Raw genomic sequence first — 26297 nt, 5'->3', positions numbered from 1 at the left:
TTCATTTAAGAGCTTGACAGGGCATTAAAGAATCATTTAGTAAGTAGTCATGAAGAACCTCTTTGGGGCACACAGTTTAATTGGAACTTGGGATACAAAGATAATTATTGGTGGATTCACAGTGCATAGGGAAGACGGCCAGTGTACAGTTAGAATATTCTGTGATACGTGCTATGATGCAGGGAAGCCTACATGGTTGTAAAGGCCCAGAAAGCAGTGGCTAAGTCGTAATAGGATACCTGGGATAGGTGAGGCATGAGCTGTTGCTGAACAAGTCCAAGTTAAACAAACATCTTTGAAATTAACTTGTAGAGTCTTATTGCCTGTTTCTATTACAAATGAAGTGCTGCTTTTTATATACGACACTTATGCGATCCTTTTTGAGTGCTACTGTTGGGCAAAAGGTGGGAATAAGTAAATTTTTGGAGGTACTGGAGTGTTCTATGTGGTGAACCGTAGGTTCATTAGCAATACCTTTCTACTTTAGATTTAATTTTCTTATAAAAGAAAGTAAAGGGAAGTAAAAGAAAGCTGTTGATACTTCATCACAATTATAGCTACTCTCTGATAGCTGTAATTGAGATGATGGGCCATGATTTGCTGGGTTTAGTGGGAAAGGTTTACTTCAAAATTACTAAAGTTAAACAACTATGTGAGCTCCATCACTGGAAGTCTTGAGACTTAATGCTAGTCCTTTGTCTTTTCAGCATACTGGGGTTCTACCCTACTAGTGACAGTTGTGAGCTTTTCATAATAGATAATACAGTGGACATCTTGGCAAGTTTTTAGAGTAGTTGATATACTGAAATTGGGCATTCTAAAGTCAGTTTACTTCAAATGGGTTAGATGTCTGGCTCCGCATTCAGTGGAGCCAGACAGATAGTTAAGAAGTGGGATCATTTCTGCATGTCAGGCTTCTGGTGTATTGGTTGGACTTTTGGAGACCAAGTGTCTTGCCACTCTAGTTTATGCACACTGTTGTGGTAGTGGTTGACATCTGCATTTAAGAGAATTTGTGTATTTCTTTTCTCGATCTAAAGAAAACCAACATACAAAAAAATATGTAATCTGAACTTGTCATATCACAAACAGCATTAAAGATAAATAAGGACAAATTAACCATCCTGAAATGTCCTGTAGTTATCGTCAAAGGAAATTTTCAGTGAATCACAGTTAGATTTGGAATTCATAAAAGGAATTCCTCAAGAGAACCTGTGCCTCCCTTGTTTTGCCTCCTAGTAGCCTTGCCCAAGGAGAAGGCAATGGCAACCCACTCCAGTACTCTTGCCTGGAAAATCCCATGGACGGAGGAGCCTGGTAGGCTGCAGTCCATGGGGTCGTGAAGAGTTGGACACGACTGAGCAATTTCACTTTCCCTTTTCACTTTCATGCATTGGAGAAGGAAATGGCGACCCACTCCAGTGTTCTTGCCTGGAGAATCCCAGGGATGGTGGAGCCTGGTGGGCTGCCGTCTATGGGGTTGCACAGAGTCAGACACGACTGAAAAGACTTTGCAGCAGCAGCAGCAGCAGCAACCTTGCCCAATTGCTGGGTTTGCCACTTATTTTGTTGCCTCATTGAATTAATACACAAATGTATTAGATGTATGTGCCCACCATCCTAGAAACAATAAACTCTTTTCCAATATTTGCATGTGTTTTCCAGGCTAATTGAGGAAACGGTGTGGAGTCCAGGGACAGGGTTTAGGTTAGATTACAGTAAAATCTTATTAAATGAAATCCTATTAATTTAGTGTTCAGGGTAATTTTATATAGGCTGAGTTAAAACATAAGCTGATGTTGATGCTATTGTTTTTAGGCAGTTTGAGCTTGCTCATTTGCATTAGTACAATGGATGTGCCAGTTTAAAATGATCAAATTAGCTATTCATTAAGACCCATCAGCAGGGACTGGTACTTGGCAACACTTGGCTAATTAGTTTGTTAGAGTATATACGTGACAGTAATCGAATTTTATTTCCTTAACATTTTTCTCTAATCCAGTCTTGTCTACCTTCATTGTTTCTCGTAGTCTGAGTTATTAGTGATAATTATACTGGTGGCATTTTACGGTACTTACGTGTATTTAGTTGTCAAATTGTATTCAAGCTTTAATGGTGCAACTTGATCTGCATTAAGTGGAATTATCATTTAGCTTGAAACACTGTAGATATCTTGCTTTTATTAGGTCCCATTTTATTTATCAAGCATTTTTAAGCCATTGGTTTAATCATTCAACATGTATATATTACATACCCTCCACATGGCAAGTTCAGGTGATACTAAGATGAAAGGACACGGTCTTTGTTTCCAGGAATCATAGATCCTAGTCTGTTGCCAGAGGTATTAAAAATTACTTTTCAGTACAAGGTGGCGATTGCCATTGTGTAGGTATATAAATGTCTCTGGAACACATAGGAAGAAGTCCACGGGTTTCCCTGATGTCGGGGACTGGAAAGCATTCTAGCAGGATGGGAGAGCATATGCAAAGACACAGATGTGTGGCAGGTGACAGTGGGTAACAAGACTGCAAGTATTAACTGTACCATATCAAACTAGGATATGTAAGGGGAGGAAAATTGATCCTGGAGTGGATACTGGACAGTTATTTGGAAAGAAGATACAAAAGCCTTGCAGTCAAGCTGGAGATGAGAATTTATCTAAAGTATTGAGATAATGGGACATAGAGGAGATAAAGTTATACAACAGAATGTTAGTTAGAATTTTCGGTAGGGACCTTAAGATACTAAAATGAGTTTTGATACAGAATACCCTCTAGAATTTGAAGAGTAGTAGGAATAAACCTCAAGGCTGGAGTACTATTACAATTTTTAGCCTGTTACTCATATCAAGGGTCTAGAAGTTAGGAAATGAAAGGTTAGGTGAAGAAAAGGGGGAGGATTCTTGGCGAAAGTTGCTGGAGTCTGCCGAGTCCTACAAGGGCCAGCCCCTTATCTCAAGCCTGGTGACAGAGATTGCAATGAAACTCCATACCCCCCATCCAGCTTGACATGGACCCCTTGCAGCTGGAGTGGGCAGACATTTGCAATGAGTTGATGACTACCTCCCCACCCACATCTAATGGGAAGTAATGGGCGGGCTGGCTGCTGGGATAGTGGAGACAAAAGAAAGAGTACCACCATGCAGGAATTGACTTGTGTGCCTAGAATTTATTCAAAGCAAAAGATATGTTAGTGTTTCCTATGGATAAAATGTGGGCAGCAGGGGCAAGGCAAGTATAGTGGAATTGTCTCAGCTCATTTTAGAGTTTGCTAAGAGGCATATGGACTTCCCTGGTGGTTTAGCAGTAAAAGAATTCACCTGCAATCCAGAAGCCACAAGAGACACAGGTTCGGTCCCTGGGTTGGGAAGATCCCTTGGAGGAGGGCACGACAATCCCCTCCAGTATTCTTGCCTGGAGAATCCCATGGATATAAGAGCCTGATGGGCTACAGTTCATAGGGTGGCAAAGAGTTGGACACGACCAAAGCAACTTAGCACTCATGGGACATACAGACCTCTGCTCAAAGAAGCGGAATTCCTAGATGGAGTGGAACAATCAAACTGGAAGAGAGCATCTTACCTGCATCAAAAGTCTAAACAGAACTTAATCTTACAGGTTTGGGCTGCTGACCATGGAGCAGTAGGAGAATCTTTTTGAGCAGGGGTGGTGTAAGGACACTCCTAGCCTTGTAGCAAAGGAGTGCTGATGCTACTCCTCAGAGGAGCCTGCCCAGATTCAGAGATGGGAGGGGGAAGCCAAGAATATTAGCCTAAATTAAAGGTAGTAAGGTTAAGGGAACTCCTAAGAATTCCTCCAACTGTCACTATAGCCCTTTGCTGCAGAGATTCTGGATAAGCTTCTCAATCTCATCAGCAAGGCAGTAAGAAATGGATGGACATTCCTAGGTTTAAGCTTCTGTGGGCACTGAATGATGCTGAACCGTTTATTATCATAGAGATTGCCAGATGGTTGTTTCATTTCACACCTTTTCCTCTGGTTTCCAATTTTAAATTTTTTGTGCTTTGCTGAGATTTACAGTGGAGTCTCAAAATTCACTTTGTCTGAAGTTTTTCTTGGTAATGCCATATTGTCTTTGTAATTAACAGTGCATTGTTGAAATGTTGTGAAACATAAAAGTAATTACAATAACCAGTTATGCTCATTCTGTCTCTTTTCATGTTTTGTTTTTTGTTTGTTTTTTTGGATATTAGTAGAATTTCATTTGGTCCACGTAGAAAGGAGAAACCTTATACACATTTCTGTTTCCTGGTGAATTCTTAGTACCTGACTTAGAGTGCTCACTGAGCAATTTGATGAGTTCTTAATTAGTTTTTGAAACCAGGGATGCTGAAGAAAGTCAGGAATCTTTTTTAAAACAGTAGAATAACGAAGAATCGTGCATGTATATACTAGGTCATCTTAAATCAAACCCTCGCTGAAGCTGTAATGACACATGCTGTTCATGAAAGACTTAATATAGTCCTTCTAATCAGATGAATTGTCTTGTTGTGCAAAAACTGTTATTACACTGTGTGGGAAACCAACCATGCTGCAGGGGGAAAAATTAAATCGCCTGACTGAGAGGTCACTTGTGAATAGTAACACAAGATCTATTACTGTTATTAGAGACTCTGGAGGACATTCACCCTTTTATGGTCTTTCAACTGCTGGAATGAAATATTTTAGTGGTAAACGACACCCTTCTGGGAGATCCTCCTAAAGATTCATTTTTTGGTGTTTGTTAAAAAAAAAAAGGTGGGGGGCAGGTGGAGGGGCCTCGGTGGGGTGGCAGGGGCAGAAATCACATTGTTCCTTTCAGATCACTTTAAAAATGTACTTATTTCGATTTGGTGTGCTGACAGTTGCTTTTAAATGTTTCTTATTACACCATTCTTAATCTAAGTCTATTAGCCCCATAGTTTATCTTTTGTAACATGTCATGCACATTCTGTAATATTTTCCATAGGGAAATTCATGATGGCATACAAGCTCAGAGACTAGGATGTATGTGGTTTATGTCAAAATCTGGATTAAGCACTTTAAAATACACAAAATGAAAAGTCTATGGGATTATTTTGTTTATCTTTTTTAAAGTCTTTGTATATAAAACATTATGTGAGGATATATTTTAGCTCTGTGTGGCAACCATGCTGAGCATTAATTTTAGGAAATATTTTTAGAAGGGAATGAATAGCTATTGATCTGAGTTGAAGCTTTATAACACAGTTATTAAATTGGGAACCAGAGTACCTTTCCAATAGATTGCGTTCATTATAAACTGTCAATCCATTTGTTATAGTTTAGTACCACTCTGGACTCTTCTGCCTTTTTGCTGTTTTGCTATATGGTTGCAAATAGTTTTTGTGAGGATGAGAAAGAAATAAGACTAACTATCAATAGCTTTGCAAATAATTTGGGTAGATTTTTTGTTGATTTTGAAGTCAAAGAACTGACTTTTTTCTTCCCGTTATTTGACTGCAGTGTCGTCTTTCCTTCTTCTGAAGCTTCGTTTATTGCCCCAAAGATATGGAACTATTAGAGTCTGTGAACAGGCATATAAATTCTGTTGGATTTCTCAGTGCCTGCTTTTGTTACAGATATTTTGTTGGGTTCATTAAAACATATCTGTTGAAATGGGGATTGGTAAGAAGGAATAGAGGGAAGAGACTACATTGTCAGTAAGAATAATATATAGATACATGAGCTTTACCTGAAAATAAGAATAATTTTGTAAAATGGGAGATAAAAATGCTTTTTCAGGTTGCTAATGAGAGGCTTGACCTAGCTGCTGCTGCTGCTGCTGCTGCAGCATCTTGGGGGATGATGAGAGATGCAAAATGCACTGTTGCTAGGCAACTCTCAGGGCTGCCTTTGGAGCAGGTTCATATGTGCTAAGAGCTAATGAATCCTCATGTCTGCTCTTTGAAACTGTTCAAAAGCCAGTGAAGACATACCCAGGCATTTAATGTTTACAAGTACCTGAACCATTTTTGCCATGCCATTTAACCATTAAAAATTAAGTTGACCATTTAGTGGGCACTGAATATTGCTTATTTTTTCAAGGTGGATCAAGATTTTTGCCCTATTAAGTACATTTTCAAAAAGGAGCACAGTAAGGATGAATGTTTTGATTGATGCTTATTAAATTATTCTATATGAAGGCTCTTTTAAATTTGAATGCTTCCCCCTCAACAAAGTGATAAATTTGTTGGTGCTGGCCTCTTTAAGCCTCATAGAAAGTTTTTAATTAACATTGTCTTCATGCCTTGCTCAGCCCAAGGCCATTATTTCTGAAGATGATAGGAATCTGGAATCCAGAATTAATTTTGTAGGTGACTTGTCTCAAACTCCCTGTCACCCTACCAGAAAATTCCTGGACAGTAGTCATAACACAAGCCACAGAACATGAATTAAAGCCTGATAATGGATCAGATAATGAATCTAAATATTTGTAAGATCCTATCCAATCTCTAACAATACCTGCCTCTCAGAAGTATTATAATAGCTATGAGTTACGAAAAAACATTGTGAAGTGCCATATAAATGCTGTGTTTTACAGTGAATTTCAAGGGATTGCCTGAATTTGTAAGAATTTTGTGTTACCAGATAATTAGCTATTATTCAGGCTTATTAATATTTTGATGTAGAGTATTGATAATCATAGTGAGATTTCTAGCCTATAACCTTTTATATTTTGACTGAATTAACCTGTGTTTCTCTTAATTTCATAGCTCCTAGAATCATGTGATAGAAAGCACTCAATAAATATTTATTCCTTAAAGTTTTATTGAACCTCTTGTATAGAATATATGTATTGTTTTGTTTCTTGTAATGTAGATTCATTATAAACCTGCATATACTTGTGTTCTCTAATCTCTAAGATGAGGATAATAGAAGAACCCACTTCATTAAATTCTTCAGGTGGGTTAAATGTGATAATCCACTATGTAATACCTGATTTATAACCAGTGCTCAACAGAAGTTATATGTGATTAAAATTGTGGTTGATTTTTATAGCTTCTTTATTTTACAATTACTTATCTGCTACCTTATGTTCCAGGTTCAGTGCTAGGCTATTTAGCAAGATAGACATGTTCCTTGCATATGTGAGACTTACTGTCATTCTTTGTTCCCCAAGTACATGAAAAGAGGGACGTTAACTGTTTTAAGTGTTCTTGTGTGTGCATGTGTGTGTGTGTGTGTGTTTTAAACTGCATTTAGATGCATACAGGAAATAGAGAATAGTGCTGCTCAACAGAGGTATATGAGCCATATGTACAGATTTAAATTTTCTGGTAGCTATGTTTTTTCAAAAGTGAAAATAAATAGGTGACATTAAGTTAAAATATTTTTTATTTACCTCAATTTATCTGAAATATTATTTCAGTATATAATCAACATATTCATATACATCTTTGGTATGAAACTTTCCAAATCTGGTGTGTATTTTACCCTTCAGCACATCTCAGTTCACACTCACTACCTTTAAGGGCTCCTTAGGCACATGTGGTTAGCAGCTACTGGATTGAATAATACACATGTACAGTAAAAACAAAAACAAAAACCTAGTGGTCCTTTCATTGGTATAAGTATACCAAGAATTTAGAATACTCTTCTTATTGATCTTACTTGGCTAAAATAGCCTCACAGTCTCTGCAGTGGAATAGAAATCTGAAATAGTTGAGAACAATAATTCTTAAAACGGGCTTTTCCGAGAGGTGCTAAGAGGGTGATAGAATGTCAGGCAGATCTTTTTGGGGTGGAAGCAGTCAAACAGTATGTTAATTTTTCTTCCTCCTCAGGTCAGCTTTGAGTTTAATTCAACTCTCATTTACTGAGTATTTGCTGTATGTGTGGTCTTGGGTAAATTCAAAAAGAATAGGAACAGAGTTGTTACCTACAAGGCGTTCACAGAGTACGATAGGCAGCAGTCTTGAGGATGAATAACTGTTACCCAAAGTATACTGAAATAAAGGTGTTTACAAAGCTAGAGTGACAAACAGGGCTTAGGGTATTCTTTGCCTAGAAAAGGACAAACATTTAGACATTTTAGACATTTTTTAGACATTTTTCATGGTTGTGCATGTGTGCTAAGTTGCTTCAGTCATGTCTGATTCTTTGTGACCCCATGGACTGCAGCATGCCAGTCTCCTCTGTCCATGGGATTCTCCAGGCAGGAGTACTGGAAAGGATTGCCATGCCCTCCTCCAGGGGATCTTCCCGACTCAAGATTGGCAGGTGGGTTCTTTACCACTAGTACCACCTGGGAAGCCCCTATTTTTCGTGGTTAGTACATAAGTAGTTGAACTATCATTTTGATAAAGATTGAACACATACAAGGTTCAGTAAGCCAGAAGGACTAGATTGTCTTGAAAACTAAGTTGAGCAAGAAAGCAGGGGAGAAGCGTAATCAGATTTTGTTCCCAGATGGGATCCATCTTCTTTGGGCAGAAAGTCTGCAGTCTGTCTCATTCCTCCACTGAGCCTTCGCTGGGTTCTAATGCTCCCGCATCTACTTCCTACTGTTCTACTCCTATAGCTTCTGGTCATTTAATGCAAATTCAGTCCCATCACATACTGAAAGACTGCTGAAAAGAAATTTGGTGAAACAACATTACTATTTAAATTGCATTTATTAATATAAATAAAGTAAAAATATTTTACTGAAGTAATATTCTTGTAATATATAATTGTAGTATGTATCCAGATAATATAGTAGTATGTCCAAGTAGTCATAATCAAATACATTTGTCTTAAGGCACTTTCTTCCCTCTGAACCACCCACAATATATTCGCATATATGAACACAAAGCCATTGCATTATACTATATATTCCTTTGCGGTTTGTGTCTTTCTCTCATTAATACAGTGTAGTCACCTTTCTGTGCTAGTTTTTACAGATCTAATTTATGGTGTTTGAAGGTTGCTGATGTTCTACAGGGTATCAACAGTTCAATGTATGTCATTGTTTCTGTATTGATAGATATTTAAGTTGCTCCTGTTTTTGTTGTTGTTGTTATTGCTGCCATTACAGATAACGTGGTAGCAAACATCTGAGGAATTCTTGGGCACGTCAGCCTTTTATGATAGCACTATTCAACACAGAAGTTTCTGCAGTGATGAAATTGTTCTGTATTCTGTGTTTTCCAATATGGTAGTCACTCGCCACTTGTGACTTTTGTGCACTTGAAATTTGGCTAATGTGACTAAAAGACCAGAGTTTTAATCTTATTTAATTTTCATTAATTTCAAATATAAGTAGCTGTATGTGGAAAGTGGCTATTGAATTGGGCAGCCCAGTGCTAGAATTTCTCCTTTCCTCGGAAAAAAGCATGCGTGCGTGCTAAGTCGCTTCAGTCATGTCCAACCCTTTACAACCGCATGGACTGTAGCCTGCCAGGCTCCTCTGTCCTTGAGATTCTCCAGGCAAGAATACTGAAGTGGGTTACCGTGCCCTTCTCCAGGGGATCTTCCTGACCCAGGAATTGAAACTGTGTCTCTTACATCTCTTGCATTGGCAGGCGGATTCAACCGCTAATTCAACTTGCCACCTGGGAAGCCCATACTATTTAGTATTTTGCAGTTATCAAAGTTTGAATTGTTGTTCCTTGTTCTTATATCTTCATTTCTGTCTATAGAAATTATTTTCTATGCTTTTAACCCTCAAAGTTGAGTTTGGCTTATTCAGTCAGTAATGATGGAAATTTTAATTGTGAGTTCCTTGAATAAACTACAAACTACTTGAGAGCAGGGTCTGTCTTTTCTCAGCTCTGTTGTTAAAGCTTGACACAGCACCCAGTGTGTAGTTGTTCCTCAAATGTTTCTGGCTGTTAGGTATATAACTCATGGGAGAATTTACTGTTGTTATGCATTGAGAAATACTCTAGAAGTTGCTCTTTTAAAAAATTCTACATAACATTTGTGTTTTCTTCATTGCTAGTTTTTTTTAAGGCAGAATATGAAATGCTTCTGGGTCAGGAGTCTCCAAGACTATGCTCTGGTTTGTTGACTTGCTTCAAGGACTCACAAGACCCATTATCTAGTTCCAAATACAACTATGATTTATTACAGCTAAAGGGTAAAAGCAAAATCAGCAAAGGAAAAGGTTCATTGGGTGAAGTCCAGAGGAAACTGGGCACAAGTTTCCAAAAATCCTCTCCGAGTGGAGTCGCACAGAATGTGCTTAATTCCTCCAGCATGGAATCATGACAGCACATGTGGAGTGTTGTCTAATATGGAAGAGCATTAGAGACTCTGCCCAAGGGTGTTACTGGGGGCTGGTCAGCTCAGGCATGAGCTTCCCTGGTGGCTCAGCTGGGTAAGAATCCGCTTGCAATGCGAGAGACCTGGGTTCAGTCCCTGGGTGGGAAGATCCCCTGGGAAAGGGAATGGCTACCCACTCCAGTATTCTGGTCTGGATAATTCCGTGGACTGTGTAGTCCATGGGGTCACAAAGAGTCGGACACAACTGAGCGACTTTCACTCACTCAGCTTAGGCACAGCATTAGCATTGCAACTGTCTGTACAAACAGTTTAGGGACATTTGTATCAATAAAGAATGGTAGGAACCTTCCCAAAATCCACTTTCTGAGACTCTACCTAACGCCTCATTTTGCAAGGTGGCTTTTAAGGATGACATTCTCAAGCCTGCTATGTTAACTGTTTTCTGCCCAGATATTTGCTTAAATTTTGGTTAATTGAAGCTATGTTTTATATTTTAAATAGTAGGTCCTGGCAATTTCTTCTATTATTCTTCTTTTTAATATTTGAATATATAAGTATATATACCTTAAGCAACTTCTCAATAGATGGTTATCATTCTCTTATTGAGCACCTCTGGTTACAGAAAACTTACTGCCTTCTAAGGCATCCCACTCTATTCTGTAAAAATTTCTCTGAAAACTTCTTTTCCATATTAAACTCAAATATGCCTTTCAATTTGAACCTTGGAATTACATGAAAAACCTAGCTTGTCTTTTACATGTTAACCCTTTAAATTTCATAGGTAACTATTGCCTGTCTTCAGTTCTGCTATAGTACAGGAAAACAGAGTTTTCTGTTTCTCTTTGTCCCTTTTCCTTTGTGGTTATAACAATAAATTCTATTTATAGTATTTTTTTTCTGAGGTGTTTTCCATATTGTATGGAGTTTTAATAATATGAAAGGTTTTTTTTTATTGTTTTGCTTTTTTCTTTTAAGCTAATTTACTCTGACATAATGTTGTATGTATATTGGGGGGAAGTCTTGTCTCCTACATTTTATTGAATTTCTTTCTTTTTTTTTTATTGAATTTCTGATTAAAAAAAATACATTTATGTGATGAGACTCCTAGATTAGGAGATTTTTAATGTTTTATTTTTTAAAATTTCAAGCATAATCAAAAATGGATGGATAGTATAATAAACCCGATTGATTCATCCCTTAGCCTCAGCAATTATCATTCCCCAGCTGGTCTGTATCTTCTGTACCCTCCACTCTCCAGTCCTCAGCTCAGAAATGTTATTTTGAAGTAAATCTCAGATTAGAGCTAAACTTCTTAAATAAAATTTGAAAATTTTCTCTTTAGAAACATTGTGTCGTCACCTTTTACTCCCCCATAATTATGTGAGAATGTCTGTCCCGCTGTATCTTTACATTACGTTTTAGAATTTTAAAATATTTCAAACTTCAGTATGTGAGGAAACTATCTTGTTTTCATTTTCAATTTTAAAAATTGGTAGTGAGATTTAAAGTTTTTATTCACTGCTTTTGTTTTTCTCTTTGAATTTTAGATATGTATGCTTCGCCCATTTTGGAGGGGGTGGATTCTGTATTTACTCAAGAATCTTTGCATTCTTTAAGTATCAAATCTTTGCTTGAAAATTGTATGTGTGTGTGTTTTCTTTTTTTGTAACTATTAGTCAGTACTTTCCTGTATGGCAGAGATTGGGTTAGTTTGACTGGGTGTAGAATTCTGCATTTGGAGCCATTTTTCTCCAAAATCTTGTTGGTTTTCTTCCATTGGTTCTACAGTGTGAAGTCCTGCTATGAAGAAATCCAAAGTTATTCTGCTTCCTGAAATCCTGAGTGTATGTTTCTGTGAATCTAATGTTGGTTTTTATTTTTCCTCTCTGGAAGCTTTTAGAATCTTCTCTTTGCCCTGGTACTCTGTAATTTCAATGAAGATGTGTATTGGTGTGAACCTTTTTTCATCTGTTGAACTGTTAATTGATGGCTTTTTAAAATGTGGAAATCAAGGCCCTTGAATTCTGGGGAATTTTCTTTATTATTTTGTCATTAATTTCTTTCCCTCTACTGATCTGCTCTTTCTTTCTGGAACTTCTGTTACTTGGACCCCGAATTCTGTACTGGTCTTACATTTTTCAGGGCTTCCCTGGTGACTCAGAGGGTAGAGCATCTGCCTGCAATGTGGGAGACCTGGGTTCGATCCCTGGGTCAGGAAGATCCCCTGGAGAAGGAAATGGCAGCCCACTCCAGTATCCTTGTCTGGAGAATCCCATGGACGGAGGAGCCTGGTAGACAACAGTCCACCGGGTCGCGAAGAGTCACATGACTGAGAGACTTCACATCACTTACATTTTTCTTTTCTTTCCCTGCTTTCTTCTCTCTACACTTTTACTTCACTTTCAAGGTGATTTCCTTAATGTTATCTTTCACCTTTTTTTTGTTGTGCTAACATGTATTTAAATTCAGATGCTCTTAATGTTTTCTAAATGTTCCTCTGGAATTGTAGCTTCATAGTGAGATTTTTTTTCCCCTGCTAAGCTGCTAAGTCACTTCAGTCATGTGACCCCACAGACGGCAGCCCACCAGGCTCCCCCGTCCCTGGGATTCTCTAGGCAAGACCACTGGAGTGGGTTGCCATTTCCTTCTCCAATGCGTGAAAGTGAAAAGTCAAAGTGAAGTCGCTCAGTCATGTCCAACCCTCGGTGACCCCATGGACTGCAGCCTTCCAGGCTCCTCCATCCATGGGATTTTCCAGGCAAGAGTACTGGAGTAGGGTGCCATTGCTCTACCCTCTGAGCCCTAGAGAGCATGTAAATATTCACTTAGATTTTTTTCTAGATTGTCTTATTATTATATTTTTTTGATATTTAATTCCTAAATCCATTTGGAATTTTTTTTTCTTTCATAGTAGTGTGTTAGGATTTCTCTTCCCCATTAACTAATCAGTTTTTCTAAAAACCATTCATGGATTAATCATTATCATCTTTTTTTTTCCTATTGGTTTGCACCGTTTCTATCATGGATGTCACTGTCAGTGTCTACTTGCTAACATTCATCTTTCTAGTCTTATATTTTTCCTTGATGCAGAAGATTAGGCAAGATAGGAGTTTGCTAAATCTGTTTTGTGTCATTCCTTAATGATACCCTGTCTGCTCCAAGCAATTGAATGTCTTCTTATTCATTGTTGTAAGACATTTATATCAATCCTTTTTTATGTTTCTGGCTTTTTTCATTAATTTTACTTCATCCTGGGTGCGAATCTTTTTGGTTAATATAGCTTTCTAGTCACATCATTTGTTTACCATTATTCTTGTAAATAAACCCTGTTTAATGTTCAGGCTTTCATTTGAGACTGAATTGCAACCTTATACAATTTATGGTATAAAATATCTACCACTTATTTATACTTCAAAAGTTTTTTGTCAGTGAAAAAGGAAAGTGAGGATTTGGAGTCGTACTTTATGTTCAGCCTATTTGTATTGTCCATTTAATCTTTTTTTGCTTCAAAGTTACTATGAATTGGCTCACATTTACCATTGTCAGTCTTGCATAGTTTTTATTCCAATAAATTGATCCAACTGTCATAGCTTTGGGATACTTGAGCAATTTACTATTTTAATAAATTCAAAAACATCGACTCTCTCTAGTTTTATTACATAGTTACTTACCTCACTGAGCTGTATTTAATTATATCTCATTCTTGGAGAGCATTCAAACTCCTCCTTTCAGCTCTACAATGTAAGACTCATTGCCAGTGGCACACACAGTGGTAGAAATTGACTGTTCTGAATTGAAAGGAAAAATAAACACATTATGCTTTACTTATGGGACATTGGCTTTTAACTGTGTTCTACCAGTCAGACTATGAAAGGTTTAGACCTTACCATGATAGAAGTGTATTAGGGCTTCCCTGAAAGCTCACTTGGTAAAGAATCCACCTGCAATGCAGGAGACTTGGGTTTGATCCCTGGGCTGGGAAGATCCTCTGGAGAAGGGAAAGGCTACCCACTCAAGTATTCTGGCCTGGAGAATTCCATGGTACAGACCATGGGGTCACAAAGATTCAGACCGGACTGAGCGACTTTCACTTTCACACTTTCATGATAGGAATGTAAAACAAACTTTTGTTTAGGAAGGAAATTTTATGCTTACAGGAATTTACTCATTATAGTTGTTATTTAGATCAAGTTTTTAAAATATTAGCAATTGAAATAAGTTGTGGTTTTATTCCTTTGTCCCACTGGTATTTACATCTAATAGCATGATGATTACTTTTGTCAACAATTAAGTTTTCTTATACCATTTTCTAAATATATAAATTGTCAGACTCTGAGAGAGAAATTCAGACCAAGGAGACTAACCTAGAAATTAAGTTTAGGTAGAGAAAGGTCACAGTTATTTTCTTCCAGGTATTTCAAACTCTTCCAGTGATATGGTACTTGAGTTGATCCATTCTCATTTGTGGTATTTCCTTGTTTATTCTTTGCTCGGAGCTCCTATGTTGATGAACTTATTTTTCTATGTACTGGAAAACTCTTAGCTCAGATTCTAAAGATGTTCTGATAATATTGATATCCTGGTAACACTTAACCTAAGAGGTAAATTTTTGTGATTCAGAGTTGTTTGGTCAGAGTACTGTCTCTAGGTACTTTTCTTTGCAAATGGTAGGCTTTTAATAATTGTGTACCAAATGAAATATCTGCAGCACTGTTACAAGATCTATCTTGCATATAGAATTTGAGCAGATAAAGAAATTAGGAGTGGTTTTTGCATTCTGAAAGCACTTACGATATGCTGGGACCTGAGATGCAAAGACGATGAAGATGTCACCCTATTTTTGGTAAGCCAAATTGGCAAGTACATGGGCTCTTCAGAGTTAAATTGCTTTGCTTTAGTCCCAACTCCAATATGTTCTACTCTGTTATTAATACCTTGGGCAAATTATTTGGCTTTTACAAACTTCAGTTTTATCATTTGAAACATGATAATCATGATTTCTATTAAGTGCTAAGGAGAGCATTTGTAGTCACTGTTCAGTAGATGTTAGATGATACTAATATCTCCTCTAATGAGTCATTATGGATCATATGCTCAAGCTGAATTGGAATAAAGCTAGAGTGAATATCAAACAGAAAGAAGATTGCCTAGTTGAGGCAATCTTTCTTCCCTTGACCTTATTTGACTCGCAAAGGTTAAAGTTCAAGACCATAAGCCACTTATTTAGTTATAAGATTATGGCATAATATGAACCACAGAAGAAAAAGAAATTACACTGTGTTTAGATTTCTTTGATGTTGCTGCATTTCTTCAGGTTCTTGTAAGAAAAAGAAATGATTAGCTTTTCAGCACGTCCGTCAGTGAACTGTTTTCTACTGTATTACTGAAATAATAAGTAATATTGTGAGTAGACATGTCAAATAATTTAGGGAGATGGAATTAACTGATGTTCAAAAACACCATAGTACATTATGCACCTTTTTTTTTGTAAAATAAATCACTAAAAAAAAACTCTTTCACTGTTAAAATTATTTAAGAATTCTTTTATGCTTCTGTTTGTATGTACCATCCTAGCATATTCACTCTTTGTTTTATAAAATTTCACATTTTGCCAAATCACTATGCAGTACCCCCAAAACTCACACATGTACACTAAATCGAGTGCACATCAATACAAATTTTAATTCATGTTTTATCTTTTCACTTCTGACTTAACTCATAATGTTACCACTGTTTTATAAATGGCAAATACCTTTGTATACATAAAATTACTTCCATTTTTTCATAGGACAGTCTTGTGTGAAGATATTTCAGCAATTATCTAAGGGAGTTTATAAAATATGATCTAGGAAAATTCACTTTATATTTCAGATCTAGTTTTATAAAACATAAGTCAGAAAAGTTAAAGAAAACCAGATACCACTTTGGATATTTACCTCTTACTTCCATATGATGAACATGCGTTGAATTTTTTTTTCACTGGTGTCTTAATTTTTTAATGTTAATTTATAACTATCTCTTATATACTGTTTAAATATGAGCTCTCTCATATCTTTTAAAAAGAGGCTAGTTATAGACATTAATTATATCTCTCATCTGGAAACCAGAACGAATAATAACAAAGCCCTCTATATTTCTCAATTTATAAGTGGATAGCACTACTCATGATTTTCATTATAGGACTCTGAAAGATGATGCTGCTTTCTGCGTAACTTGAACAGTGTTGCCCACATGGATATTTTTTGTGGAATCCAGAGTAAAATTTTTCTACTCTATTCTTTATATGATTGACTCCAGGGAGATGCTGAGTTTTGTCTCTCCTGCTTTTTTCTTGTATGTTTAGTCCAATTATAGGAAGAAGACTTAACATGATAACTCTTCATCCTATTATATACAGCCTGGAATCTTGTGTTGTTTTCATTTCTCCCAGTATAGAAGGGAGGAGTGAACTGAGATCTGGACTTCCATCCTCTTTCTGTCACTAACTTTGTAATTCCCTCCATGCCTTACCTCTATCATCTGTAAAATAAAGTCGTTTACCTAAATGAACTCAACAAGACTCTTCTGACTCTTAAAAAACAATCCCATGAATTCTTTTAAAAATTGTAATGAAGAGCAGATAACATAAAATGTACCTTCTTATCAAAATGAAGGTATACTGTATACAGTTTTTCATCTTGCAAGGCTGAATTTCTGAACCCACTGAGCAAGTCCCCATTTCTCCCTTATATGTACTCTTGATAAGCACATTCAACTTTCTTTTTCTAAGACTGGCTAGTTTAGATACCTCATGCGATAGAACCACACGATACTTGTCCTTCTGTGACTGGCTTGTTTCACATAGCATGATGTCCTCGAGATGTATCCATATCCATATTAGAGTATATGACAGGGTTTCCTTGTGCATGTATGTTCCACATTTTCTTTATCTTTCCATCCATTGATAGTATTTAGGTCATTTCCATCTCCTGGCTATAGTGAGGAATGCCGCAGTGAACATGGAGGTGCTTAACATCTCTTTGAGATCCTGATTTCAGTTACTTTGAAATATTTGATTTGAAACGTTTTTAATTGCCCATGTGTATTTTATTATAGAAACCAACAGTGCCAGATGAAACAAGTCGAACAATTAAAGTTTCTTGACACTCCGTAAAATATTACAGAAAATCTTGTTTCAATCAAAAGACTATTGTTTTAGAATAAGTAGCTAATAGCAACTGAGCAGTTAATTTGTGTGTGTGTGTGTGTGTGTGTGTGTGTGTGTGTATGAGTGAATAAATTTTTAAAGAGACTACTGCCTGTACTGATATTCTCAGAAGTGGGATTGCATATGTTAGTTTTTAATTTTTTGAGGAACCTCCATATTGTTTTTCATAGTGACTGTACCATTTTCCTTTTTACCAACATTGTTCAAGGGTTGCAGTTTTTCTTCATCCTTGCCAACAGCTGCTATTTTCTAGTTTATTGATAATGGCCATTCTAAGAGGTGTCAGGTGATATCTCATCATGGTTTTGATTTGCATTTCCCTGATGCTTAGTGATATTAAGCATCTTTTCATGTATCTGTGGCCGTTTGTAGTTCTTCTTTGGAAAATGTTCAAGTCCTTTGTTCATTTTTAAATTTGTTTATTTTTTGCTATTGATGTTTAAATAGTTCATCCGTATTGATTCTGTCTTTATGGCAGAATAATGTTCTATCATATGGGTGTACTACATTTTATTTATCCCTTCATCAGTTGATGGAGGTTTGCATTGTTTCCACTGTTTGGCTGTTGTGAATTATACTGCTGTGAAGGTCCACATGTACGTTTTTGTATGGATATATGTTTTAATTTCTCTTGGGTAAATACCTATGACTACAGTTACTAAATCATATGGTAATTATATTTAGCCAATTGAGAAACGGACTGACTGTTTTCCTAAGGGGCTTCACCATTTAACTTTCCCACCGGCAGTGTATGAAGGTCCTGATTTCGCCACATCCTTGTCGGTATTTACTGTGATATGTCTTTTCAAGTCATCCTATTTGGTATGAGGTGGCGCATTATTTGGTTTTGATTTGCATTTATGTTGTGGTTAATGCTGGTTGAATACTTTTTTCCTGTCTTTATTGGTCATTTATTTGTCTTCTTTGGAGAAATACCTATTCAGATCCGTTGCTCTTTTAAAATTGGATTATTTGTCCTTTATTATGGAGGATTCTTGATATATTTATATTCTGGATATGTAAGTCCCTCATTAGATGTATGATTTGCAGATATTTTCTTCCATTCCATGGGTTATTTTTATTTTCACTTTCTTTATAGTGTCTTAAAAAAACCTTTTTTTTTCTGTTGGCATATAGCTGCTTTACAATGTTGAGTTAGTTACTAGTATACTACAAAGTGAGCCAGCTATATGTATACATACACATCCCCTCTTTTTTGGATTTCCTTCCCATTTAGGTCACCACAAAGTGCTGAGTGGAATCCCTGTGCTTATACAGTAGATTCTCATTAATTATCTATTTTATACATAATAGTGTATATGTGTCAACCCCAGTCTCTCAATTCATCCCACCTCCTCTCTTCTTGCCCCTCTGCCTCCCACCTTCCCCCACCATCCATATGTCCATTCTCTGTCTGTCTCTGTTTCTGCTTTGCAAATAAGTTCACTGTATCGTTTTCTAGATTCCACATATAAGTGATATTATGTGAATTTGTTTTTCTCTTTCTGACTTACTTCACTCTCTAAGACAGTCCCTAGGTCCACCTACATGTTTGTGAATTCCACAATTTCATTCCTTTTATAGTGTCTTTTGCCTGGAAAATCCCATGGATGGAGGAGCCTGGTAGGCTACAGTCCATGGGGTCGCTAAGAGTTGGACACGACTGAGCGACTTCACTTTCACGTTTCACTTTCATGCATTGGAGAAGGAAACAGCAAACCACTCCAGTATTCTTGCCTGGAGAATCCCAGGGATGGGGGACCCTGATGGGCTGCTGTCTGTGGGGTCGCACAGAGTCGGACACGACTGAAGCGACTTAGCAGCAGCAGCAGCAGCATAGTGTCTTTTGAAGGACAAATATTTTTAATTTGATGAAATATATTTTATTTTGTTGCTCATGCTTTTGGTGTCATATCTAAGAAGGCTTTGCCTAACTCAAGTTCAGAAAGATTTACTCGTATGTTTTCTTTAAGAGTTTTACAGTTTTTGTTTTTACATTTTAGTCTAAACTCTATTTTGAGTTAATTTTTGCTCAGAAATTATTAATATAGTATGAGGAAGGAGTCCAAATCAATTCTTTTGTAGGTGGAAATACAGTTTTCAAAATCCGACACCATTTTTCAAAGGCTCTTCTTTCTCCATCATGTTTTCTTGGCCTGTCTAAAATCAATTAAGATAAATGACAAATTTTATTTCTAGATACTGAGTTCTATTTCATTGATCTATATTTACATTCTTATTCCAGTACCACAATATTTTAATTGCTATAACTTTGTAGGACATTTTGTATTTGAGAAAGTTGAATGTTCAAACTTCATTCCTTTTCAAGATTGTTCTGGTTCTTTAGGATCACTTGTTTTCATGTGAATTTTAGGATTAATTTCTCAATTTTGGCAAAGAGGCTAGCTGGAATTTTGATAGAGTTTATATTGAATCTGTAGATATATTTGGGAAATATTGCCATCTTAATAATAAAAGACATCCAATCAAAAAAAAAAAAAGGCTGGATGGCATCACTGACTCAATGGACAGGAGTCTGAGCGAATTCTGGGAGTTGGTGATGGACAAGGAGGCCTGCTGTGCTGCGATTCATGGGATCACAAAGAGTCAGACATGCCTGAGCGACTGAACTGAATCAAAAAATGATTTGCTTTTCTTATTTTATTGTGGTATGCATAGGGATTGAAATATGAACCTGCAAGGAATTTTTTGTGTATTAATTCCCATAAAGTACAATTGATTTTAATTATTTTGTTTTGGAATAACTTCACTGAATATTTCATTATGTTGCTCATTAGAATTGTAAGCTGCTGCTGCTGCTTCTTTTTTTTTTTAAGAATTTGTAAGCTGCTTTAGGGCAGGATAGATCATAAGTATTTTTTATTACAAAGAATTAATGTTGTGATTTTAGCACCAAAAACCCTAGAGTATTTAAACATGTATAAATGGATAGAACAAGAGCTCACAAGTAATTTAAAAATAAATAGGATATTAGTGATATTGTGATTTTATCATTAACAATAAATGGCTAACTGGCATTTTTTGTCTTTTAATTCATATATATTCATGGTATTCCTTTGGAGAAAAATGAAATAATGATTGCTTTATAGATTGATTTCTTTTAAAAGGCATAATTTGTATGTTCTTTAAATTCATTTTAGGTACCGAATCTGATTCCAGTTTTGATGTTCAAATTAGGAAGACCACTGGCACCTGTGTTATACAATGATATCTTGTATACTTTACCTACACTTGGTGTTCACAAGGTTTGTATATTAACCAATTTACTTGGGAGCAGAAAGAAAGTGAGGCATGAAGAATACATTGAATTTTGTTTCTTATCATGTGAAATTTTGACCTTTTAATTTTGCTCCGATCACTACTTCCTTTGTTGGGCCAAAAATATTTGTTAAAATATTTAAGAATTAGTTTCTAAAATCATCTTTTCATCATGTTTTCCCGCTGGATATATTGTCTGACATAGGATCTTTATGTGCCCAGAATTGCTAACTAGCTCCTCCCGAAGGTATCTCTGACCTCTGAGAAGATAGGTAATACTGTAATAAGCTTCCGTTTCAGTCTTTATTTAATAATGAGGTTTTAAAGTTTTTTTTGTTACCATTGGGATTTTATTCGCATTTGCATTTATGAAACCAAAGTTTCTTCAATGTTTTGTAGGTGTGCATAGGACAGATTCTACGAGTAATTCAACTTCTTGGAACTACTCCACAACTAAAAGCTGTGACTTTGCGCTTGTTGACATCTTTGTGGGAAAAACAGGTAAGCTCAGATACACACTTGTGTGGATATTAAGCATGTCCCTTTCACTGAAGAAAACAAATTTTGTCATTATGCATGACAGTGCTTTGATATAGTGATATTAGTGAGTGGCATAAATGATTGCATTGAGAAATTTTAATTTAATGTTGTACTTTTGATCTATGAAGCTGTCAGTTGTGATTGACTCTCAGAGAGAAATTGAGAATAGAAAATCATCTTGTTTCCTTAATTTTGAAATCTGTTTTTCCATTTTTGTGAAAAAGTAATAGAAATTTAAGTGATTAGAGCCTTTGTAATTAAAGTGAGATTTTGCCACTTTTTTCCTAGTTTTATGAAATGAACAGTACATAGATCTGCAAGAAAATCTCTAGCAATCATAACAGCATTCTTCTTTGCTGATTAGAAGAAATACATTATAATTTGCAATGCAAATGTAAGATTTAGAGGTGAAAATGTTTCATAGAAGGAGATAATGATTATTCAACTCAAGTTGTAAAATTACCTTTTTTGTGAAACTGCCTTCTTAGGATCGTGTCTACCCTGAACTGCAGCGTTTCATGGCCATGTCCGATGTGCCCTCTCTGTCTGTGGGCAAGGAAGTCCAATGGGAGAAACTAATTGCTAAAGCAGCATCAATTAGAGACATATGTAAGCAAAGGTAAGACACGCTTGACCCTTGGGAATGTATATCATGATACATATTTTTGCATTTATACATATATATATAAATGCATGATATATTTTTGCATTTATTTTGCATGATATATATATTTATATTTAATCTTTTTATTGCAAGCAAGACACTCAGAAAGATAGGCAGAGTATATTTAAGTAAGAATAAATGAATATTAAGCACAAGTGTCTGACTGTAAAATTTAGTAACATCAGACAATTACTTTGAGTAGCAGGTATGTCTTTTCAGGTCTAGTCTTATATCTAGGTTTAGCAGATATTTATGTCCTTTTCTGGATAATAATTTAATGTTGTAATAAAACATAAGATGTTATGTTTTGTATTTTTCTATATATCAGTTCCTGAAACCTAAGCAGTGGGATATAGGTCAAATTGTTCTTTATTATAGTCTCCTTATTGATGCTTGATTTTTTTTGATTTATGAATAATAAATGCTGGAGAGGATATGGAGAAAAGGGAATTCTCTTCCACTATGGCTGGATATGTAAATTGACACAGCCACTGTGGAGAACAGTATAGAGATTCCTTAAAAACCTATGCTTGATTTTTATAAGATGTTTAAATAGAGAAGGCCTTATTTGTGACTCATTGAATGGAATTAATTGTTAGGAAATATTACAGGGAAGGAAATGATCTTGAATTCTTGTATATGCTCTGGGGTTTAAAAAGACTTGAAGATATTAGGGAGATGCTGCTGCTCTTCTAGGTTACGGGTTAATAGCTAGGCAGGAGTTCCTAAGATTGAAATAACACTAAGCAGAGCTCCACCTCATCAGATTTCTATTTTCTTGAATTAGGTAAAAATCTTTAATGAGGAAATAGATTTAATACATTTGAAATAGTTTGTAATCTTGCAGTTTCATGTTGATTAAACCACTGCACTGTAGAATTCTTAGAGCATAATCCTCACTTTTGTCAATGATGACACTGCAAATGGTACTTCCTGAAGCTTTACAATGAATGAGTTGGCCTGGATGCTGATAATACAGATGATTCCTGTGTTAGGTAAAATCTCAGATTAGACTGTATTTAAGCCTTAGCAGTTTTGCGTCTTTTCTAAGCTCCAACCTTTTGGCAACACAAAAAATCACTTGGTCTAAAAGTTATACACATGTATCCCAAGACCTCAGAGTTTAGATTCTCTTGAGGTATTGGCTTGGAAAAAATTAAGAGGTGAAAGCTGACGTTTTAATTTTACATACTTAAAGCTGAGGCTCAGGAGAGGTTAAATATCAGACCAGATCTGTCTGTCAAAAACTTATTTAGTGCACCTGTCAGTTACCACCTCAAGATCTATCAAAATTTTCCATTTTTGCTAAATGATTTCCTTTGGTGGATTTCATAGAATTCAATCAAGCAATTTTTTAATTTACATTTTGTTAAGTGGAGAGAAATATGTCACTGAGGGGTTATAAGGAATGCAGACCTGAGCGTTTCTTTATGAAGTTAAAAGCATTCTAGAGATAGCACGATATATGTGCAATAGAGGAATGAGAGGAAGAAGAGTCAGTGAATCTGGCGCAGTTCCTGACATGAGATAAGCGCTCAGTCAGTTACAGTTCATATTATAATTATTAACTTCATCATCATACATTGTCATCATCATGATAGGCATAACCATCTAAGTTTGTAACACTACTATAATCAGTCATCTTCTGATCTCATAACCCTGGCTTTACTGATGATCTCAATAAGGTAAGTCATTTCTTTTCACTACTACTATAGACTTGAGTTTTTGTTGATTCAGACAATAGGGTTTTTTTCTTCACATTCTTCTTTTTCTTGGCTCTGCCACACAGCATGTGAGACACTCCTTCCCCAACAGGGATCAAACTCATGCCCCTGCAGTGAAAACACAGAATATAGACTATATAGGTTTTGTGATTCAAGGAGAATAAAATTTGTTAATAAGTGTCTTCTTTCTTGGGTAATAATATGAAAAATTAGCCTGAAGTTATAGCAGAAATGATGAAGTTGCAAATCTTTGAGAAAAAAAGCATATGGTTTTATTTGTTGCTGCTGCTGCTGCTTCTAAGCCACTTCAGTCATGTCCGACTCTGTGCAACCCCATAGACGGCAGCCCTCCAGGCTCCCCCATCCGTTGAGGGTCCATGTTTAACAGGCATGAGGGTAAAGAAAAGCATTACTGTTTTTTATTCAGGCAAAAGACCTTGGAGCAGTAATATAGCTCTTTGACTTTAATCTTCTGTCTAAATGTGATTTGTTGTAGGCCATATCAGCATGGTGCAGATATGTTGGCAGCTATTTCCCAGGTGCTGAATGAGTGTACTAAGCCTGACCAAGCTACTCCTGCAGCCTTGGTGTTACAAGGTCTTCATGCACTCTGCCAAGCTGAGGTGGGCTTTTTTGAATTGTTTTTAATTTGATTTGTATAATTTGGAAGAAAATAATTTACAAGGCATTGTGCTTAAAAGGATGTATGATAAATTCTAGTAACTGAAAGTCAGACTGTTTATATCTAGAGATCTTTCTTTGTTCAGTAGAGTGAAGCAAGATTGTCTACAAATTCTCTGTAAAGGGGAGTCTTGAAACATGTATACATTCTCTAGAGGCTAAAGAAAATCATGCTTTAGTTTCTTCTTCATTGTTATCTCTTCTTGATAATATAAAGTGAAGAATAATGCTTACAGAAAAAATCTTGAGTATATTTGCTTCTTGGTTCTGTGATTAGAGAGCTTTAGAAGCAGAGGAGGTGAGCAAATTGACATGGTATCTCAGTTTTATAGATAGCAAAAACTTTTGTTGGCTTGAAGCTTGGCCGAAGATTCTTCCTTTCCTGGTGATCATATTGGGTAGGATGGATTAATGTTAGAACTGAGCCTCTAAATCTTCTTCTGAACATTAGGCTGCTTCCAAAAGTACAGCACAACAAAGGGAATCTTTAATGTTTTGGAGAAATGTAGTAATTACATCAAAGGTCATTCACTGATCAAACAAAATTTTTTTTAATATTTTTATGCAGTCTTGTAAGTAGCTTTATTATTATTTTTAATGGAAGTTAATTTATAATATATTAGTTTCAGGTGTACAGCATAGTAATTCAATACTTGTATGGATTATATTCCCTTTAAGTTATTAAAAAAAATGGCTAAATTTCCCTGTGCTATACAATAATATTCTTGTTGCTTATTTATTTTATATGTAGTATTTTTAATGTGTAGTATTTTGTATCTCTTAATCCGATCCCCTTACCTTCCCTCATCCCCCTCCTTTTCCCCACTGAGAATCACTTGTTTTCTGTATCTGCGAGTCTGTTTCTAATTTGTTATATATATCTGTTTGCTTTATCTTTTAGTTTCCACATATAAGTGATAACATAGTGTATTTATCTTTCTGTGTCTGACTTATTTAGATAAGTCAGACACAGAATGTATTCATACAATAATATGTATGAATTTAGATTCATATACATTGTTGCAGATTACAGAATTTCATTCTCTTTTATGGCTGAGTAATAGCTGACTGTGGCTCAGATCATGAACTCCTTATTGCCAAATTCAGACTTAAATTGAAGAAAGTAGGGAAAACCACTAGACCATTCAGTTCAGTTCAGTTCAGTCACTCAGTCATGTCAGACTCTTTGAGACCCCATGAACTGCCAGCACGCCAGACCTCCCTGTCCATCACCAACTCCTGGAGCCCACCCAAATCCATGTCCATTGAGTTGGTGATGCCATCCAACCATCTCATCCTCTGTCATTCGTTCTCCTCCCGCCTTCAATCTTTCCCAGCATCAGGGTCTTTTCAAATGAGTCAGCTCTTTGCATCAGGTGGCCATTCAAGTATGACCTAAATCTAATCCCTAACGATTATACAGTGGAAGTGAGAAATAGATTTAAGGGACTAGATCTGATAGAATGCCTGATGAACTGTGGACAGAGGTTCGAGACGTTGTATAGGACACAGGGAGCAAGACCATCCCCAAGAAAAAGAAATGCAAAAAAGCAAAATGGCTGTCTGAGGAGGACTTACAAATAGCTGTGAAAAGAAGAGAAGCCAAAAGCAAAGGAGAAAAGGAAAGATATACCCATTTGAATGCCGAGTTCCAAAGAATAGCAAGGAGAGATAAGAAAGCCTTCCTCAGCAATCAGTGCAAAGAAATAGAGGAAAACAGTAGAATGGGAAAGACTAGAGATCTCATCAAGAATATTAGTGATACCAAGGGAATATTTCATGCAAAGATGGCCTTAGTAAAGGGCAGAAATGGTACGGACCTAATAGAAGATATTAAGAAGAGGTGGCAAGAATACACAGAAGAACTGTACAAAAAAGATCTTCATGACCCAGATAATTACGATGGTGTGATCACTCACCTGGAGCCAGTCATCCTGGAATGTGAAGTCAAGTGGGCCTTAGGAAGCATCACTAGG

The 26297-nt window shown here is 36.3% G+C and overlaps 1 protein-coding gene across 3 annotated transcripts in view; it reads left to right on the top strand.

Moving 5' to 3' along the window:
* Nucleotides 1–26297, top strand: part of FOCAD (focadhesin) — a 298794-nt gene that overhangs the window by 120080 nt on the left and 152417 nt on the right. For all 3 annotated transcript variants that reach the window (XM_018051909.1, XM_018051910.1, XM_018051911.1), the window contains 4 exons: nucleotides 20595–20699; nucleotides 21112–21213; nucleotides 21741–21871; nucleotides 24137–24263. In XM_018051909.1, the coding sequence (XP_017907398.1) occupies nucleotides 20595–20699; nucleotides 21112–21213; nucleotides 21741–21871; nucleotides 24137–24263 (465 nt within the window). The remainder of the gene's footprint in view (nucleotides 1–20594; nucleotides 20700–21111; nucleotides 21214–21740; nucleotides 21872–24136; nucleotides 24264–26297) is intronic.

The sequence above is a fragment of the Capra hircus genome, chromosome 8, assembly GCF_001704415.2.
Source record: "Capra hircus breed San Clemente chromosome 8, ASM170441v1, whole genome shotgun sequence".
Classification (NCBI taxonomy): domain Eukaryota; kingdom Metazoa; phylum Chordata; class Mammalia; order Artiodactyla; family Bovidae; genus Capra; species Capra hircus.
This window is presented reverse-complemented; position numbering and strand designations above follow the sequence as displayed.